The sequence below is a fragment of the Phocoena sinus genome, chromosome 14 (genome assembly GCF_008692025.1).
Source record: "Phocoena sinus isolate mPhoSin1 chromosome 14, mPhoSin1.pri, whole genome shotgun sequence".
In the NCBI taxonomy this organism is placed as follows: domain Eukaryota; kingdom Metazoa; phylum Chordata; class Mammalia; order Artiodactyla; family Phocoenidae; genus Phocoena; species Phocoena sinus.
In genome coordinates this window covers 83,484,489-83,504,366 of record NC_045776.1, presented here as the reverse complement: position 1 = coordinate 83,504,366, position 19,878 = coordinate 83,484,489, and the positions used below count along the sequence as shown (strand labels likewise).

General features: G+C 44.3%; 1 protein-coding gene across 1 annotated transcript in view; it reads right to left on the bottom strand.

The window, feature by feature from the left end:
- The window catches only part of DNAH10 (dynein axonemal heavy chain 10), a 149,161-nt gene that overhangs the window by 87,721 nt on the left and 41,562 nt on the right, over positions 1-19,878 (bottom strand). The window contains 11 exon segments of the mRNA XM_032603032.1: positions 363-596; positions 2,997-3,150; positions 4,173-4,384; positions 6,788-6,966; positions 7,780-7,882; positions 7,966-8,082; positions 10,986-11,144; positions 11,244-11,720; positions 14,787-14,943; positions 17,885-18,092; positions 18,711-18,875. Of these exon segments, the coding sequence (XP_032458923.1) occupies positions 363-596; positions 2,997-3,150; positions 4,173-4,384; positions 6,788-6,966; positions 7,780-7,882; positions 7,966-8,082; positions 10,986-11,144; positions 11,244-11,720; positions 14,787-14,943; positions 17,885-18,092; positions 18,711-18,875 (2,165 nt within the window).

Genomic DNA, 19,878 nt, shown 5'->3' with positions numbered 1-19,878 from the left:
GGGGGATTCTGTCCTAAGAAAATAAAAAGTAGAAGGAAATCAGAAAAGGGCTTTAAATATGTTTAAATTCTTCAATGTGATACAAGAGGTGAAAGCATTCTTGCAACAAGAACAGGACAGTATTAAATAAGAATAAGGACATATGAAAAAGCACTGATTAGGAGTTGTGGAAATTAAAAATGCATTCATTGAAATTAAAACTCAGATTGATGCTTCTAATCATCCCTCCCCCCAAAATAAATCAAAGACAGAAAAAGTATGAAAGAGGATCATTAGTTTCTGCGCACAAAATATTCTCATACAAAGTCTCCTTCCTGCTATGAATCGGCGCCTTCCCATCTTTCGTGTGTCTTTTTTCTCACCTCAATGACTTCCCCTATTAGAGAAAGCATTTTCTCCCATTTGTGAACAGTCTGCAGAAAAGGCCCCACAAATCTGCTTCCTGAGATGCTTTGCAGGTTGAAAGTGTTGTCATCCAGGCACTGGATAATATCATCAACAGACCCCAAGATGTAGCCTCGCTCCTGCGTGCCTTTGTAATACTTGACCACGGTAAATTTCATATTTTCCCATGTGTCCAGGATTTCCTTCACAGCCTGGCCAGGAATATGAAAAGAATGATTCAGGCACAAGGATTGAAAAAACAGAACCCCAACCCAACAGCAACTTCCTGAGTTTGCCATGGGTCAACTCAAACCCAGACTTCCAGTCAGTGTTCCAAATAAGCAGAGATTCTGGTAATCCTAGTCATCATTTACAAAGCACTTGCTCTGGTAAGCACGTGCCATTCACTATCTCCTTAGTCCTCAAAGCACCTCAGTGAGGGAGGGATTATTATTACGCACACTTTACAGAGGCGGGAACTGGGGCTCAGAGAGGGGTCGGCTTGCCACGTTCACTCAGCTACTGAGTGCCAGAACCAGGGTCTAAATTCTGTAATCTGCCTCCAGTCTACATCCTCATGAGATCCTGCCCGTCTGTTTACTCTACTGTTAAGCAGGAAAATCAAATGACAGGGCTTCCCTGGTGGCGCAGGGGTTGAGAGTCCGCCTGCCGATGCAGGGGACACGAGTTCGTGGCCCGGTCCGGGAAGATCCCACATGTCGCGGAGCGGCTAGGCCCGTGAGCCACGGCTGCTGAGCCTGTGCATCCAGAGCCTGTGTGTCCGGAGCCTGTGCTCCGCAACGGGAGAGGCCACAACAGTGAGAGGCCCGCATACCGCAAAAAAAAAAAGAAAAGAAAAGAAAATCAAAGTACAAATTAATATGCCTATTTTTATGACGTTTTCAAAAACACCCTGTCAATATTTATGCATGTGTGTATATAAAAGTATGTGTGTATATAGGTGGTGTATATGTGTGCATATGTATGTATGTATATTATGGGTTATGTGTGTGCATGTGTATATTGCGTCTGTGTATACGTGTGCATATATGTATGTGTGATACATATGTATTTATGTACATGTATATAGGTGCATGTTATGTGTATATATGTGTGGGCATGTATGTATATGGGTATACTACTCATGCATGTGGATGTGCATGTATATGTATTTTATAAATCTGTGTGTATGTGTATCCATGGATATATGTGTACATGTGTACCTATGTGTATACACGTGTATATGCATTTTTTTTTGGTTGTGCCACGCTACGGCATGCGGGATCTTAGTTCCCCGACCAGGGATCAAACCCGGGCCCCCTGCAGTGGAAGCGCGGAGCCCTAACCACTGCACCACCAGGGAATTCCCTGTATATGCATCTTAAAGTGTTAAAGGAGGGAATTCCCTGGTGACAGCAGTGGTTAAGAATCTGCCTGCAGGGGACACGGGTTCAATCCCTGGTCCGGGAGGATCTCATATGCCATGGAGCAACTAAGCCCGTGAGCACAGCTACTGAGCCTGCATTCTGGAGCCCACGAGCCACAACTGCTGAGGCCAGCATGCCACAACTACTGAAGCCCGTGCACCTAGAGCCCGTGCTCCACAACAAGAGAAGCCACAGCAATGAGAAGCCCGCACACCACAACGAAGAGTAGCCCTCACTTGCTGCAACTAGAGGAAGCCCGCATGCAGCAATGAAGACCCAATGCAGCCAAAAATAAATAAATAAAAAAAATAAAAAATTTAAAAGTTTGTTGAAAAAAATAAATAAAGTGTTAAAGGATATACCCTAAAATGTTAATAATTTATCTTCAGGGACCTCCCTGGTGGTCCAGGGGTTAAGACTCCGCGCTCCCAATGCGGGGGACCCGGGTTCGATCCCTGGTCAGGGAGCTAGATCCCACATGCATGCTGCAACTAAGAGCCCACATGCCACAACTAAAGATCCCGCATGCCGCAACTAAGAGCCCACACAGCCAAAAAATTAAATATTTTTTAAAATAATAATAAAAATAATAAAGATAATTTATCTTCAGGTGGTAGAATTACGAATGATTTGTTTATTTTCTCAGTTTTCTACCTGGAACACCCATTATTTCTTTCTTTTTTCTTTTTTAAATATTAATTAATTTATTTATTTTTGGCTGTGTTGGGTCTTCGTTTCTGTGCGAGAGCTTTCTCTAGTTGTGGCAAGCGGGGGACACTCTTCATCGCGGTGCACGGCCCTCTCACTGTCGTGGCCTCTCTGGTTACGGAGCACAGGCTCCAGATGCACAGGCTCAGTAGTTGTGGCTCACGGGCCTAGTTGCTCCGTGGCATGTGGGATCTTCCCAGACCAGGGCTTGAACCCGTGTCCCCTGCATCGGCAGGCAGATTCTCAACCACTGCGCCACCAGGGAAGCCCCCACCCATTATTTCTTTAATAAATAAGTCAAGGGTAAAACTATAATTAAGAACTAAAACATTTAACTGGGGCAGAAATTCTATTTCTAGAACAGATCATTCTTTCTTGCTCAAACATAACAGGTATCAGAGCAAACGGGTCTTCTCTCTGAATTAAAAAAAATATTCCTTTTTTTCTGTACCATTTTACAACTAAAAATAGTCCTACCTTCTCAATGGCTATCTCCTTGATGGCCGACGTCACAATCTCGTTGAGAACATCTGTGTGTGTGTGAAGCTCCATAGCAAACATGTTTTCCAAGGTGAATGTTTCAGTCATTTCAAACATCACGCCTGTTTTCTCCATAAGCTCTTTCCAATGCCTAAAGGTGCATCCACATTAAAACCTTTGCCTACTGAGTTTAGTGATGGATTCAATTATTCCCTCTTTAACCACAGGATAAAACCCCATTATAAACACTTCTTGTAATGGAACTTGGAAATACGAGTACATCACTGGAATTATCTGTCCAAAGTTTTCCATGATCCCACTGGCTGCCGGAATTAAACCCAGGAAACAACATCTAGAAGATATTGTCTTAGATGGCTAGTCTTCACTACCACCTAAGAAAATACACAACTTCTCATTTGTTGGTAACTGCCTCTGCGCGGTCTCTAGACGGGTGATCCCGACCTCTCCTGGATCACTCAGCCTATCTGAGACCCTGGTGCAAATTATGAGCACTCGTGTGTTGGGTAAACATTCAGCAAGCACTAACTCTGTGCAGGCAGTTGGCTGGCTGCTGGGGGTTCAGAGTGACTCAGAAGCAAGGCCCCTGCCCTGGGGAACACTGCCAGCGACTTGGGGAGACAGTCAGTGACCGATAAAACAAATCTATAAATTAAATAACCGCACACTGTTTCGAGCACTGTGGAAAAAAAACGCAGAGTGATAAAGTTAAGAAGGGGGAACAGGACAGACACAGCACCAAGCAGCACTGCTCTTGACCCAATCTGGCCTCCTTTGAAGGTTCACATTTGCCCACTTTTATGGTCCCATGTATATGGGATGAATGCAATAAGGCAGCTAAACATGGCGCTGGACCGGCAGAATGCCAGGTACCCAGCATACAAGCAGTAACCGTAGAATCACTGATTTTTGCTGTGCACAGAGATGGTCAGAAAGGAGAATCTACCGTTTTTTCTCTCTCTAGTCCCAGGTCTAGTGCAGGAGCTGATATAGGAGAATCCTTGTGGTTGATAATTTAATGGAAACTTTACATAGAAGCGGTATTATAGAAATATTACTTGCATATTTCTAGTACTGTATTGCTGTTGGCATCTTGTCCTTCATCATCAGAGCTAAGCAAAGACATATTTTAAAGTAAAAGCTCCCCCCACAAACCTGTCTCTTAAAGCCTCGTGCTTCAAGTCAAGCAGTAAAGGAATCGAGTCTTTGAACGCCTTCATTTTTGCTTCCAGATGGTAGGCCACTGATAGATTTCGGACCTGCCGGGGCAGCTTTCTGAGGGACTTGAGAAAACTTTCAATTCCTTCCTGGAGAAACTGAACATTGAGGTTGACCCAGAGTGTCTGAGACCATTCTTCCTTTGCAGCCTGGAAACGGTCAAGAAATACTCCCATCAACAAGACCCCTTTGGAAACTCGAAGGTGGCTTGACCGGGAGAGCGCATTCTTAACCCTTGGTTATTCTCACTTCTCTCCAAATATCATCACCCAGCTCCCCACAACAACCTCAAATCCACAAAGGAAAGATCGATTCCAAGGCTCTAAAACGCAAACAGAACATTCCAACTTTTTGAAGCCCTCACAAAAATAATGCTGTATCCAAGGATGTTTACGATCCAGAAACATGCCTTCCTTTCCTTCAGGGAAAGGGAAGAAGCAGGATGTCAGAAACAGGTATTTTAAAATCAGGGAGTCACTTGGGTCTTAAATATGTACTTCATTCAGGCGCTGTCCTTTTCTGATAAAAGAAGCTAAGGTTACGAAATACCTACAATTTAGATAATCCTGCTTGGTTATCATAAAGAAAAGACTTTGTATTCCAGCTCCCTGAGATTTAATGTAAACAGGACCATCTCATGTAAAATTTACCATCTTGTAGAACTGGCATTTGCAACCTGTGACATCCAGGCTTGACAGAGTTGCTTGAGTCATGAAATATATTTGACAGGAAATTATGTTAATTGATGAAATACGTGTAAGATAATTTTTTTTTTTTTGGCTGCGTCGGGTCTTAGTTGCGGCGCGCAGGATATCTTTGTTGAGGCATGTGGGATCTTTCATTGTGATGCACAGGCGCTTGGGCTCTTCGTTGCGGGGCGCAGGCTTCTCTCTAGTTGTGTGCTCGGGGTTTTTTCTCTCTCTAGTTGTGGCGCGCGGGCTCTCTAGTTGAGGTGCGTGAGCTCAGCAGTTGTGACGCATGGGCTTAGTTGCCCTGCGGCATGTGGGAACCTAGCTCCCCAACCAGGGATACGACCCACGTCCCCTGCATTGGAAGGCGGATTCTTTACCACTGGACCACCAGGGGAGTCTCGTGTATGATGATTCTTTAAAGTGTAAATGGCACTACATATGATGTATTTACATTTTTTCGTTTCTCTTCTTTTCTTGCCTTCTAGAAAGATATTAAAAGTTCCGTTTTTTGGATTATTTTGAGATGACTCCCATGATTCATTACCTCCTTTTTGCAAAAATTTAATGAGAAACAAATTAGAAAGAAATCATCATGAAATTAAGTACTTCTTGGAGTTTATACCCCTAAATATACAACCAGTCAGTCATTATCATAATGCCTTTCCTTCATCCACCCTCCATGCCTTTGCCTGACACTCTCTCCACTGAGCGCATTTGTTAAAACCACAACTATGGTTAGGCCCACAACCCCACGTTTATCAGGACCCAACACCTACACCCGGGCAGCCAACCACGACTGCTCAAAACTCAACCTTGCCCACAGCCTCAGTCGAAATCCAGGACCGTGCGGGCACCATCGGTCACCCCGCATCTCCTTGGCGTCTTGCTCCCCATTCTTCTAGAGGGTCATTTCAACCCCACTCCACCATCCTCAACCAGCCAGCATCCCCACCCACGGTCCCCTCTGCTGATGACCTTGCTGTGTACAACCCTGGGGAAGCGGACGCGATCAGAACAGAACATCCAACATCTCCCGCTAGAAGCATCTCTGTGCGTAGGCTCTGTCCTCCCCATATGACGGTCGATGAGTCTGCCTCTTATTTGAGGCCACCTCTCGATCCCATCCCTTTCCCACCTACTCAAGGACACCAGACATGAAGACTCCCTTCTCCCTCCTATTACCTGCGCCCCCTCCTTACTGGATCACTCCTATCAGTATACAAACTCACGTTGTAATTTCTCCCACCTTAAAAGAAATGCATCCCGACCCCACGTCCCCTCCACCCATCACTCCTCATCTCCCTGCTTCCCTCCGTAACAAGACTCACTGGAAGAGTCATCTACACTTGGCGTTTCTAATGCCTCTCTTCCCTTTCTCTCTGTTTTTCCTAAGCTTTCTGGAGGGTTCACGGGTGTACAATAAGCTACACATATGTCGAGTGTACAGCTGGGTAAGTTTTGACATGTGCGTGAGACCATCAGCTCAGTCGAGATAAGGAACGTATCCATCACCATCACCCTGGGAGGTCTCCTCCTGCATCTCTGTAATCACCCCCTCCCACCCTTCTCCTTCCACCCCACCCCTAGTCAACCACTGACCCGCTTTCTGCCAGGAACATGTACAGTGGCAACCAGGACATTCACCATGTGGGGCAGCCTCACCTCCATCGAGTTCCAGAGCTCTCTCCACACCCCAAACGGAAACCCCGTATTCATTAGCAGTCACTCCCCACGACCTCCTCCCGAGAGCCAAAGTGAGAGTTTCTATGAAATCTGCCCCAGGCTCTGTACGATTGCGGCCTCAAAGTCCGCTGACTTGCATTCCCTCCAGCGAGGCCCAGTCCGTGGGTGGACGCTTACCTTTAGTGCTTCATAGAGCTCGTAAATGGTCTTCAGCCCGCTCATTTCCTTCTGCACTTTTAGCAGCTCCGGGTACATCGTAATTGGAAGATCAAAAAGCTTCTCAGCATTAGCCAGCTCCTGACGGTTCTTTTCGTGTCTCATCAGCTCTTTTTCAAAAGTGGCTAAAAGGTCTACTCCTAGTAAATAAGCCGATAAATGAATGCATACAAATTTTTTAATTTAATTTTTATTTCATATTGGAGTACAGTTGATTTACAATGTGTTCGTTTCAGTGCACAGCAAAGTGGTTCAGTTATACATATATCTATTCTTTTTCAGATTCTTTTCCCATATAGGTTATTACAGAGTATTGAGTAGAGTTCCCTGTGCTACACAGTAGGTCCTTGATTATCTATTTTATATATAGTGGTGTGTATAATCCCAAAATTCTAATTTATCCCTCCCCCCTCCAACTTTCCCCTTTGGTAACCATAAGTTTGTTTTTGAAGCCTGTGAGTCTGTTTCTGTTTTATAAATAAGTTCATTTTGAATACATACAATTTTAAGGTATACAAAATTGAATAAGAAATCATGAAGAATATGCAAAACTATCATCTCGTCCATAGAAGCCAACCGGGAAGACAAACTTAGAATGACCAGACTTTATCTTGCCATCATTCTAACTAAAACCAGAGGGCCAGTTACATGGGAAAGCTCCTCTAGTTAGGAAGTTCTGTCTCCTGAGCATTCTCGCTCTAAGTGGTCTCAGCTTGGCCTGCAGATTAGAATCCCCACGGGAGCTTTAAAAACCTTGAAGTCCAGACCACTCCCCAGACCAGTGGAATCAACTCTGTGGACCTGGTGCCCAGGCAGAAGTGGTTTTTAGAGATCCCCAGAGGAACCCAGTGTACGGGCAAGGTTACACACCACTGCTCCATCCCATCTTCCCATAAAATTCTTAAGCAAAACGCATTCAAATGCCTCAGTCAGACCAACGTGAATACCCTTACCTCTATCAAGATCTTCACCAACAGAACCAGGGCCTTCATGATAAAAACGTCTTGCAAAGCCCTCTATCTGCTGTCTGTAGTTTAATATTTCACCTCGAGTGATCTGAGAAAAGCAGGGTTGCGTTAGTTTAGCCCACTGGATATTTTTCAACATCTTTACTCGGAAAGTAAAGCGTTTCAAGGTACCTCTGTGAACGTTCTCTTTATACTTCCCAGAGTACGCTCCACATTCAATGCATCATTAAACAGATTTGACCACGTGCTCTCAATCTTGTCAACCAGTTCTTTCTCTGCATCGGAAGGCTAAAAAAAAAAAAAAAGAACAAACAATAAACGATCAGCAGTTTGGAAATGAAATTTCCGGTCAATCCAGGACTTCCGCTTCTGCGTAATGGCAGGCTAGGTCATTTGAACAAATGCTGGTTGAATTATACAAATTAGATATTTATAATAAAAATAAAATCAGGAGAAAATAATTTTTTAAAAGAGATAGATGACATAGGCATAAAGAGAGAGAAATAACCTAGAGAGATAAACCCTTCATAAAGTAAAACCGAGCTTCAAATCAACCTCATCTCTGATTAAAATAAGGTTATCTTGACCTGTTAACACACCCAGCTGTGTTGTCATAAGCAAAACTAAATCTCCTATGATGAAACATAACATCATCTGAAGCCTCCAATTGTCCCTACAATTTGTCATATATGATGTCCAGAACTCAATCAGAAATAACAGGACGGTAAGGATACAAATGACTTGAAGGAAACCAAGGGATACACAGACAGTATAAGCAGACAGTGATGGAGTTCTAAGACACAGAATTCTAAATAATGTTACTTGATAAAGAAAACAAAAGACAGAACTGAAAATGTTGACTTTATTTTAATTATAAATTTTGCATACTGTGCATTTTTCTTTTTACCTTTGGAGGATGCCAGAGAACTAACTTATTATTCTGAAAACATGTAATTACAGGGTAAATAACCTGCCCTTGTCATATAAACTGTATCTCAGGGTAAACAGATAGTTTTTAAGGAAAAGTTTCTTTTTTCATTTTTATTATTTTTTTATTGAAGTATAATTGACAATACTATGTTAATTCCAGGTGCACAACACAGGGATTCGTTATTTCTATACACTACAAAATGATCACCACTACTGTGCATTTTCTGATGAAAGGATCTCCAGCTTTCAGCCAGGACTAATGCTCAGTGAAGGTGATTAAAGCCCTCAAGCAGTGTAAATTCTGAAATACAAATTTTATGCAAATTCAGGCGTATAACAGCTCTTTGTTTCTCCCTTCTACTTTGTTTTTCCAGTGGATTCTTTTCTAGGTATTATGTGATGCAGAGCACGCAAAATTTTGCATACAATTTCAAGGAGATCCCAGACACCCTCAAACTCATCCACAGACTTTCTAAAGGTCTTTGAAACACACATTTAACAACCCTAAATAAAGACAATTGAATTATTATCTTCTACCAGTTTCTTTTATCGTCTTATCTCTCTTCTTCCCCCTTATCATTTTTGCAACAGCCATTTATTTATAAAAGAAAATTAACATTAAAAAAAAAAGAAAGAGGGGCTTCCCTGGTGGCGCAGTGGTTGAGAGTCCGCCTGCCGATGCAGGGGATGCGGGTTCCTGCACCGGTCTGGGGAAGATCCCACATGCCACAGAGCTGCTAGGCCCATGAGCCATGGCCACTGAGCCTGCGCTTCCAGAGCCTGTGCTCCGCAACAGGAGAGGCCACAACAGTGAGAGGCCCGCGTACCGCAAAAAAAAAAAAAGAAAGAGGGAAAACCAAAACAGTGTGCAGTTACAGACCAGTCGACAAAAAACACTATTTGATCCATGCAAGATTGAGAAATAATCTCTAAGTTGTCATTATTCTAAATAACCATGCTTTACATTTAAATTTTATTACTTAAAGTCATAAACAATTGACTTTATTGTATATTTGAGAAGTCTTTCTGAAAAGGGCCTTAGAATTCAACCCAACCATAAAAAGCTTCAGAAAAGAGTTCACTTAAAATAAAATAAAAACAACTATTAAAGAAATTTTGTGCATATCCTTTTGGGTGTATTGAGAAACAAATTAATATGCAAGTCATTTTTGGTGGGTCTATATACTACAAATTTTCTATGCAGTAAACATGGTTTATATATAAACTGTAAATTTATCCAACTAATTTATTGAAATAATTCCAGTGAATTGGAACTGCTAGGACTAAGGCTATCCAAAATTTATAGTTTGAGTTCAAGCTAGATTTCCCCTACTATTAATATATAGATGGGACCTCATCAATCTTGTCTCCCAGTGTTTATGTGGGTCTGTTTCCTAAAGCTGTATAAATGTTAGGTTTTTAATCTTTGGTAATATGATATTACAAAGAAATGGCTTTTCTTCTGTTATTGTTCAGCTCAGTCATCTTCATAGATGCTTAATCCTTACTAGTCACTTGTGTTATTTCATTTTCTTCCATTGTTTTTTTTTTTTTCCATTTCCCTCGGTATATCAGTGTCTTTGTTACTGGTTTGTAAGAACTCACTTATGACTAAGGATGTTAACCATTTGTCATGCAATACAAATGAAATACCACATTTTACTGCCATCAATTTAATATGGTGTTTTGTATTTTGGTTGTATATTAAAATATAATCATGTTGTATTTTTAAAAAATAAAATAGGGCTTCCCTGGTGGTGCAGTGGTTGAGAGTCCGCCTGCCGATGCAGGGGACACAGGTTCGTGTCCCGGTCCAGGAAGATCCCACATGCCGCGGAGCGGCTGGGCCCGCAAGCCATGGCCGCTGAGCCTGTGAGTCGGAGCCTGTGCTCCGCAACGGGAGAGGCCACAACAGTGAGAGGCCCGTGTACCGCAAAAAAAATAAATAAATAAAATAAAAAATAAATAAAATAGGAACTTCCCTGGCAGTCCAGTGGTTAGGACTACACGCTTCCACTGCAGGGAGCACAGGTTCGATCCCTGGTCAGGGAACTAAGATCCCACATGCCGCACAGTGCAGCCAAAAAAATTTTTAAATAAATAAATAAACAAAAACACACAAAGGAAGGAAGGAAGAGAGAGAGGGAGGGAGGGAGGGAGGAAGGAAAGAAGGAAGGAAGGAAGGAAGGAAGGAAGGAAGGAAGGAAGGAAGGAAGGAAGGAAGGAAGGAAGGAAGGGAGAAAAGGAAAGAGTTCACTTACAGAGAGACTGTACATCGCCATGGTGCGATACCTCTCCTGGACATCCCGGTATCTTAGTTCCATCACTAAAGATTTACTTTTAATTTCTGCAATTGTTGCAAGGACAAACTTGAGATCTTCAAGGGTACTGGGGCTCTTCTTCAGGTTTTTGGTCAGGAACTATAAAAGAGAGTTCAAAGTGACACTGAATAAGCATAGAGGAAAAAAATATAGCGCAGAACGAAGCCCAGAAGATCATGAAACCCAGGGCCCTACTACCTCTATCTCTTCGTGCAGATTATGGAGCTCCTCTCTGGCTGACTCATTAAGGAGCTTCCCAAGTGAAACCACCCAGGACTTGGCATTTTCCTGTACGGTGTTCGCCAGGGGTCCAAGCTGAAGGCGGATGCAGTGCTCATCCTTGATCAAGGGGTGATGCATCACTTCAGAGGCGATCCTGGAATAGAACTGCAACTTCTCATCATAGGCAACACAAGGGGGCTTCTTGGCTGCAAACTTCTCCATCACGATGGCTTTGTCCAGTTTCCAGAGCGGTCGGTACCGCTTCCATTTCTGCAGGTACTTCATAAGATTGATCAGAATCCTGTGGACGTTTTGGGGGATCATAACGGCCTGCTCAATTATCTGAGGGTTCTGAGAAATATCATTGTAAAAGTTGATGATAACAAGTTCTTCTTCCTCTCCCTTCTGAGGGGGGCATTCTATGCAGCTGCCATTCATCCAGCGAACAAAATTCTGGCAAAATAAGAATTGGGGGAAAAAAGACAGTCCTTCAGTATCTATTTTGCTTCCTATGTACATATCATGTTCAGTAATAAGTCTTGCTAGTAAGGGATCTCACTTTATTATCGATAAGCTGTGCTAGGTTGCAAAAAATCACCACAATCCTTTGTCCCTTCCATCAAGAGATTCTGTCTGTTGACAAAACAGTCCATCGGGAGTACCTATTTTCCCACTCTGGGCTAGCCTGTGACTTGACCAACAGATAGGGGAAGTGGCATTAAGCAAGGTCCAAGCCCGGGGCTCAAGTAGCCCGGCAGCTTCTACTCTCATGCTCTTGAAACCTTGCAGCCACCAGATGCACGAGCTTCATCTAGCCTACGTGATGATGGAGCCCCAGGAGAACCGAGGCTCCCCAGGCAACAGCCAGCCAATCATCAGACATGTGCTTGAGCACAGCCAAGTTCGGGTGTATAAAACCACATTAGTTTCCAGTGTCCCAGCACAAATCTGTCATTGGACGTCTCCCTGCTGTATAGTCAAGAGCCCCTCTTCTTTCAAGCAAACCATGGGTGGTTATACATAACATCTCTGAACCGTAGTCTGGCCACCTGTAGAGTGGGAGTGACAACAATTACTGATTCTACTGCTCACGGTAACACTAATACCAAAACTGACAGCTAACGTTTATTTAGAGCTGACTGCCAAGTACTGTGCTCAGTGCTCTACGTGCTACGCCATTTAATTCTCCCAACCCACTCTAGAACATGGATGGCATTATCATTTCCACTTAATAGATGAGGTAATTCGATCCTAGTTTAAAACTTTTGCTCATTGTTTTCAGTCATGAAATATGAACCCTGAAGTTCAAATAGTGCAGTCAAGCCGACTTAAGTCACCTTCGCCGTAAGTGTTTATCTGCAGAGATATTTGTTAATGAAAGGCATTTCCGACACTTTCCAAGAGGACAGGTAAAAATTCTTTTCATTTAAAACAAAGCATTGATTAAAAATATAATAAAAATAAATAAAAGAAAGCATTTATGAAGATGAAATAACCCTCTTCACCACAAAGCCTCAAGCCCATCTATGGCAGGGGTGGGAATAAATTGGCAAGAAAAACTAGGATTAACATCCATAATGTTTCACAAGAGTCTCTCCTATTTATTTACCCCTTGGAGATTGTTTTGTTTTCCTGTTCAAAGACTTGGTAATGTAACACCTAAAAGTTAAGAGAATGTATATGACCGAGGTTTAATAAATGACCTATTTGCATAGATTATAAAACGTGCAATTCATTCATTAATTTCCAAGTACAGTGAAATGAAATTCCCTGTTTGTAATGTCTACACTTAGTTTTATGCTAAAAAATATGCCTGAGGGCTTCCCTGGTGGCGCAGTGGTTAAGAATCTGCCTGCCAATGCAGGGGACACGGGCTCGAGCCCTGGTCTGGGAAGATCCCACATGCCACAGAACAACTAAGCCCGTGTGCCACAACTACTGAGCCTGAGCTCTAGAGCCCGCGAGCCACATCTACTGAGCCCACGTGCCACAACTACAGAAGCCCGCGCGCCTAGAGGCTGTGTTCCGCAACAAGAGAAGCCACCGCAATGAGAAGCCCACACACCACAATGAAGAGTAGCCCCCACTCGCCACAACTAGAGAAAAGTCCACGCACAGCAACGAACACCCAATGCAGCCAAAAATAAATTAATTAATTAAAAAAACTGTTTTTAAATGCCTGAGATATGTTTGACTTTCTGAACAAACCAAGTGAAAAGAAAGATATTAGTGTCTTGAGGGGGTGTGACATCTCTTATGCACAAAGATGGCCCTATTTTCCCAATGTTGGTAAGACGTAAACTTTGGGTTATTTGCCAACTGACAGTCATTTGACAAGCACTGACTGAGTGCCAATTATGTGCTAGGCGCTGTGCGAGGTGCTGGGGGCTCCAGAGTGAACAGACACACAAAGTTCATGGTGTTGTGGAACTTGCATTCTAGTGGCATGAGCTAGTCAAAGCATGAACGAGCACGTAAATAAATAAGAAAAGGTCAGATAGTGATATGGGCTAGGAAGAAGATGGAGTAGGGTGATGTAATAGGGAAGGACCAGAAGGGGCCAGCAGGTCAAGGTCTGGGGAGCAGAAGGTTCCAGGCAGAGGGAACAGGGGTGCCACTATTTCAAGGAGGAAGTGGTGTTACCTGCTGGAGGTGCATTAGGCTGGGGCACAGTGGGGTGTGTACAGGTAGGAGCTGATCAGAAAGGTAGGCAGGTGCTAGATTGCAGAGGGGCTCATAGACCAGAATGAGGAGTTTGGATTATGTTCTAAGTGCAACGTGAAGTCATCGGGGGCTTTTACACAGGGATGGCATGAAACGATTCACATTTTTAAAGGATAATCCTGACCACCTGTGGACACATTACTGCAACAGTTCAAGTGAGGGACGATGAACTTGGGATGGACTGGTAACGTGGAAAAGGAGAGAAGAGGGGAGATCAGAGGCGTGTTTGAGGGAGCGAGTCAACCAGACTTACCGATGGGCTGAATATGGGTGGACGGGAGAAAAGAGGGATCAAGGATGGCTCCCAGGGTTTTGACTCAACCCCTTGGGTGGATGTTGGCGCCGTTGCCTGAAGTAGGGAAAATGGGGGCAGGACCAGGCTGCATGTTGGAAAGCGAAGAATTCCATCTTGTACTCGCCAGGTCTAAGGTTCAAGGGGAGACAGCCGGTCGGCGACTAGAAACATGTGCTGTGTAGTAGAGAATTCTGGGTTGGAGATGGAAATGTGGTGGGCTTGCCTCCATAGGGTGGGTAATAACGGCCATGGGACCGGTCGTGAGGATGCACAAAGGAGATAAAGAGAGGTGAGAAGGGAGCCGGCATCAAGCCTCGGGACACCCTCAAACTTCAGAGATTTACAGAGGAGGAGCCAGGAAGAGACTAAAGCGGTCTGGACAAAGGACAGGGTGGAGCCTGTGTTCTTGACCTCCTGGGTCCCCTGCTGTCCGCAGCTGGCAGGCCCAGCCCTCTGTGACAAGGGGTCAACCAGGAAACAACACACAGTTCCGATCCTACCTTGGTCACCTCCACACAACTTCGGACACAGTGGACGCACATCTTGTCAATCTCGCTTGCGCTGGGGTGCAGGATGATCTCGGGCGCTGTCAAAATGGTTTCCGTTTGGAACAAAGGGACGTTTCCAAGGATTAAAGAATTAAAAGACTGCAAATTCCTAGGAGGGGTTAATAAAACAGACTCAGTACTCAGCAGCGTCAAAGATAACCGACAGCGGGTGAAAATGGCTAGAGTCCCAGCCGCCACCTATAAAAAGCCTGCGACAAGGAATAACACATTCTACGGCTGTAATGGACAGTGTGGGATGAGTTTCATTATGTACCCTTTTTATGGCCCAAATTTTACAAATAGTTCATTTCTACTTTGGGGAAGTTAGAATACCTATTAGTTGGAAGATACTTAGTAATGGTAACTCCAAAAAGCTGTTTGACTCTGGTTCAGGAAAAATGAACACTCATGTCCCCACTCCACCTGGCCCACCAGACTCTGTCCTTTCCAGGATTAAATCAGGGACAACAGAGGGATGGACACTTCATTAGCCTGCAAACCAGTCTTCCTCTTCCTCCCATCCCCAATTCAGTGATTCCTACAGCCAGAGAGAGCGTATAAAACATGCAACTCGGGTTTCCCTGGTGACGCAGTGGTTGAGAGTCCGCCTGCCGATGCAGGGGACACGGGTTCATGCCCCGGTCCGGGAAGATCCCACATGCCGTGGAGCGGCTGGGCCCGTGAGCCATGGCCGCTGAGCCTGCGCGTCCGGAGCCTGTGCTCCGCAACGGGAGAGGCCACAACAGAGAGAGGCCCGCGTACCGCAAAAAAAAAAAAAAAATACAAACCAAAAAAACCCATGCAACTCTTCTCTCTCTGAGAATAAATGCAAGCTGCTTCCAGGGTCTTAACGATCTGGTCCCTGCCTGCTCAGCTTCCTCTCCCACGCACTCCCTTCACTCTCTTTATTCCTTCCTTCTGTTCCTCCCACGTGGCCTCCAGGTCTGTACACTGGCCTTTGTCTTCCCCCAGGAAGCCCCTCCCCTTCCAGCTTTGCTCCTTAGCTTCAGGGCTCCGCTACAGCATGGCCTCTGTGTGGCCTTTCTTGACCACCCAATCACAACAGCCCTTCCAGTCTCTCCCTGGAACATTATTCTGCTTTATTTCTTTCACAGAGAATATTTATTTCCTTGAGTCTTGCATCTCTCTCCTATGAGGATGGAGAAGCTCCAGAAAAAGAGGGGCTTTATCTGGTCCAGTGCCTGGTCCAGTCCAGGCTCTAATAAACCTTGGAATGAATGAGTGAGTGAATAGATGGATTGATAGGTAAATGGATGAATGGATCAAGGGAAAACGTAGTGTATTAGAAAGAGAAAACTCAGGAGGTAGCCCCGTACGAGGGGCTGATGTTTTCTTTTTTCGGCTGTGCCAGGCGGCTTGTGGGATCTTAGTTCCCCAACCAGGGATCGAACCGGGGCCCACGCCAGTGAAAGCATGGAGTCCTGACCACTCGACCGCCTGGGAACTCCTAAGGGGCTGCTTTAAGAGTCAAAGTTAGAAGCAACATTAAAAAACAAATGAAATATGTAGAAAACAGATTTATTTAAAGGATCAATGAAGTGAGTTTGTCAAACTGCATCCAGGGGACTCCCCTGGTGGTGCAACAGTTAAGAATCCACCTGCCAATGTAGGGGACATGGGTTCGAGCCCTGGTCAGGGAACTAAGATCTTGCATGCTGTGTGGTGCAGACAAAACAATTTTTTTTAATTTTTTAAATTGAATAATAATAATAAAATAACAAAATTTTTAAATCATAATGAAGAAGACGTTTTTTAAAAACAACAAAAAAGGAAAGAGAAAGAGAAGAGGAAAAATACTTTTTCAGGAGGCTAAGATCAGAAGGGAAATTAGAGAAACTTCTTCTGGGGTTCTTCATAAAAAAAACATACGGGACTTCCCTGGTGACTCAGTGGTTAAGAATCTGCCTGCCAATGCAAGGGACACAGGTTTGAGCCCTGGGCTGGGAAGATCCCACATGCCACAGTGCAACTAAGCCTGTGCGCCACAACTACTGAGCCTGCACTCTTGAGCCCGTGAGCCACAACTACTGAGCCCACGTGCCACAACTACCGAAGCCTGCGCGCCTAGAGTCCACGCTCTGCAACAAAAGAAGCCATCACAATGAGAAGCCCGCGTACCACAACGAAGAGTAGCCCCTGCTCAATGCAACTAGAGAAAGCCTGTGCGCAGCAACAAAGACCCAACACAGCCAAAAATAAAAATAAATAAATTTATTAAAAAAAGAAAACATATGATAAAATGAACACCACCCTTGTCAATATGGAGGTAATAGCAACAGTGATGAATTTCATAGGCCGGTTTTTTAGAAGGACCCTAAGCCAATGTGAAGTCCAGGCACTTAGCTCTCGGCCAGTCTGAGCTGCAGAGCTGTGGAGCTCCAGGAGGGAAGGGACAGCCTCCATGTGTCTGAGGCGGGCACACACAATAAGCATTCAACACATACGTGATGCCCATTCTGGCCAGGGGTTACTTTAGACCTTCGGGAAGAGTTCATGCATCATATATCCTTCAAATCAGCCTCTCTCAGTGTAAGTGAAGGCATCATCTGGGATTTTGTTAAATACTGAGTGACAGCAATTCTCTGTTGCCCGTTGAACACAGACATGTGTATGTTTTTCAGACAGTGGGGAGAGGGATAATTTCCTTTTCTGGATGTTGAGGGACCTAACAAGAACATGAGCCAGTATGACACTTTGTACTATAGTATCACCACAAATTACAATTCTGCCCATAATGAACCTCTTATTCACCAGAATTTCCTATTATTATCTTTTAAAGGTTATTTGTTGGGACTTCCCTCGTGGCGCAGTGGTTGAGAGTCCGCCTGCCGATGCAGGGGACACGGGTTCGTGCCCCGGTCCGGGAGGATCCCACATGCCGCGGAGCGGCTGGGCCCGTGAGCCATGGCCGCTGAGCCTGCGCGGCCGGAGCCTGGGCTCCGCAACGGGAGAGGCCACAACAGTGAGAGGCCCGTGTACCGCAAAAAAAAAAAAAAAAAAAAAAAAATGCAATATGAACATTAACTTACTTCAGGATGAGCTTTGTCAAGACCTCGTAAATTCTATTTTCCCAGTATTCGTAGTAGGAGGCCAGCTTGGGGGCCTTGCCCGTGTTGGTGTGGATAACCAGCCCCTCGACTCTGGTCAGTAGAGGCCCAATGGCAAGATACCACCTGACCATGTGGTCCACATCTTTGGCCCTTTCTTGTTCAATGTGCTCAAAGAATTCCTTCATGCCTGCAGTGGAAGACACCTGTTACAGCTCTTCACAAACACGGGAAGGGACATTACTCAAGAAGCAACCCAAACATTAGCTGTATATCTTGCAAATATGAAAGCAGCCTCCGATCTTGACCAAAAGCAGAAAATAAATCAACAGCACCCGAAGCGAGACACATCCAAAGCAAAAAATACATGACAACATGGGAATGAATGCCACTTGTGCATGCTTTGCCTTTGGGCAATCTTGCTTGTCTTAAATTGCTTGTTAACTAATCCTGAGCTCCTTGTTGATTCGTCCAAGACAGCTTAAAATCCCCTGTTTGAACAAGTAAATGTGAGCCCATAAAACACAGTTCACCGTACTGTTACAAAGTTACTGACAAAAGTACTATTGATTTTCATAGACTTAGGAATTTGTAAAACTATGTAAGCAATATATAAAACACGGCAAAAAGTAAGAATTACCCATGATCTTTTCAAGTAAATGCCTGAGATCATGAGGCCTGTTTTTATTCCATTTGTGGAATAAACTCGTGTGTGTGTGTGTGTGTGTGTGTGTGTGTGTGTACACAACCATACCCAAGAGGTTTTTCCATTCCTTCCATAATCAAAGAAACAAGAAGTCAGATCTACCTGGGAGTTCTTCCTCACTTTTAGGTGCTGGATACTTAAAGAGATCTATGGATTCTATTAAGGTAAGTCTGGAAGAAATGTCATCTGCATTCTTATGAATCTGGTGGATGAGGGACTCAAATTTCCCAACGGCCTGTTTGCACCGAGTTATGTACTCAGCAATACCTTCGGAGAAAAAGACAAAGAACAAAAGAAAGATAGCTGGCTTTCAACTCTTCCTTTCCATATCCCTCCCGCCAACGTCCCTTCACAAGAAGGATCGTGCTCCTTCCATCCCCTTGGGTCTTTGAGGTGACAAAGATCCACGTGGTCCCTGGGGACTGGAACAAGGAGCCAGCGCTCAGGATCAACCAAGCGATACATTTCTTCTGTTTGCTTTTTAGCATCATCGTATCTGAAGCGCGGTGGGGAGAAAAAGGAGGTACAACCCTCTTGCCTTCTCATTGCCATGGCAACACAAACCCTCCACTACATGCAACCCTGCCTGCAGTTAGGCAACCCTCTGGCCTGTTGCTTAGAAAAGTAAACAGCAAGAATGTGAATAGTAAACCCGAGTTAAGCACTTATGATCAGTTGGGCGATGGCCTAAGCATGTGACATTGATTACACGGTTGAATTCTTACAACAGCCCTATGAATCGGGTACTAAGATTATGCCCATTTTAGAGATGAGGAAACGGAGCCCCCGAGAAGTTGAGTCACATGGGTAGAAGCTGGACTTTTAATCCAGAGGTTTCACGCTGGAAGCCACAGTCCAAACACAAATGTTCTCTGTACAAAGGAGAAGGGAGAAAGGGGAGAAAAGGAAATGACAACGAAAAACAGGGAGAAGATTTGGCGCAAGGGAAGGGAAAGAGGAAGAAGGAAAAAAAATAACATAAATGCCTTGTTTATTTTTAAAAGTAAAGGAAGAAGAAGTATGTACTTTTCCTTATTACTCCTGCTAAATACAACTAAGAACCCTGCACATTAGCCATAAAACAAATATGAGACGCTGAAAGGGGGAGAGACAGCCAACCAGCGGGGACCCCAGGATCCGAGGAATGATGTGGTGATGAGGGCCCTGGGATCTTTTTCCTGGGATCTATATCCCAGACCTGGAGCTGAAGGAGCCAGCGACCCGTAAGTTCCCCACACATGCACCCAAAAAAGGCCTCAAGAAAATCCTG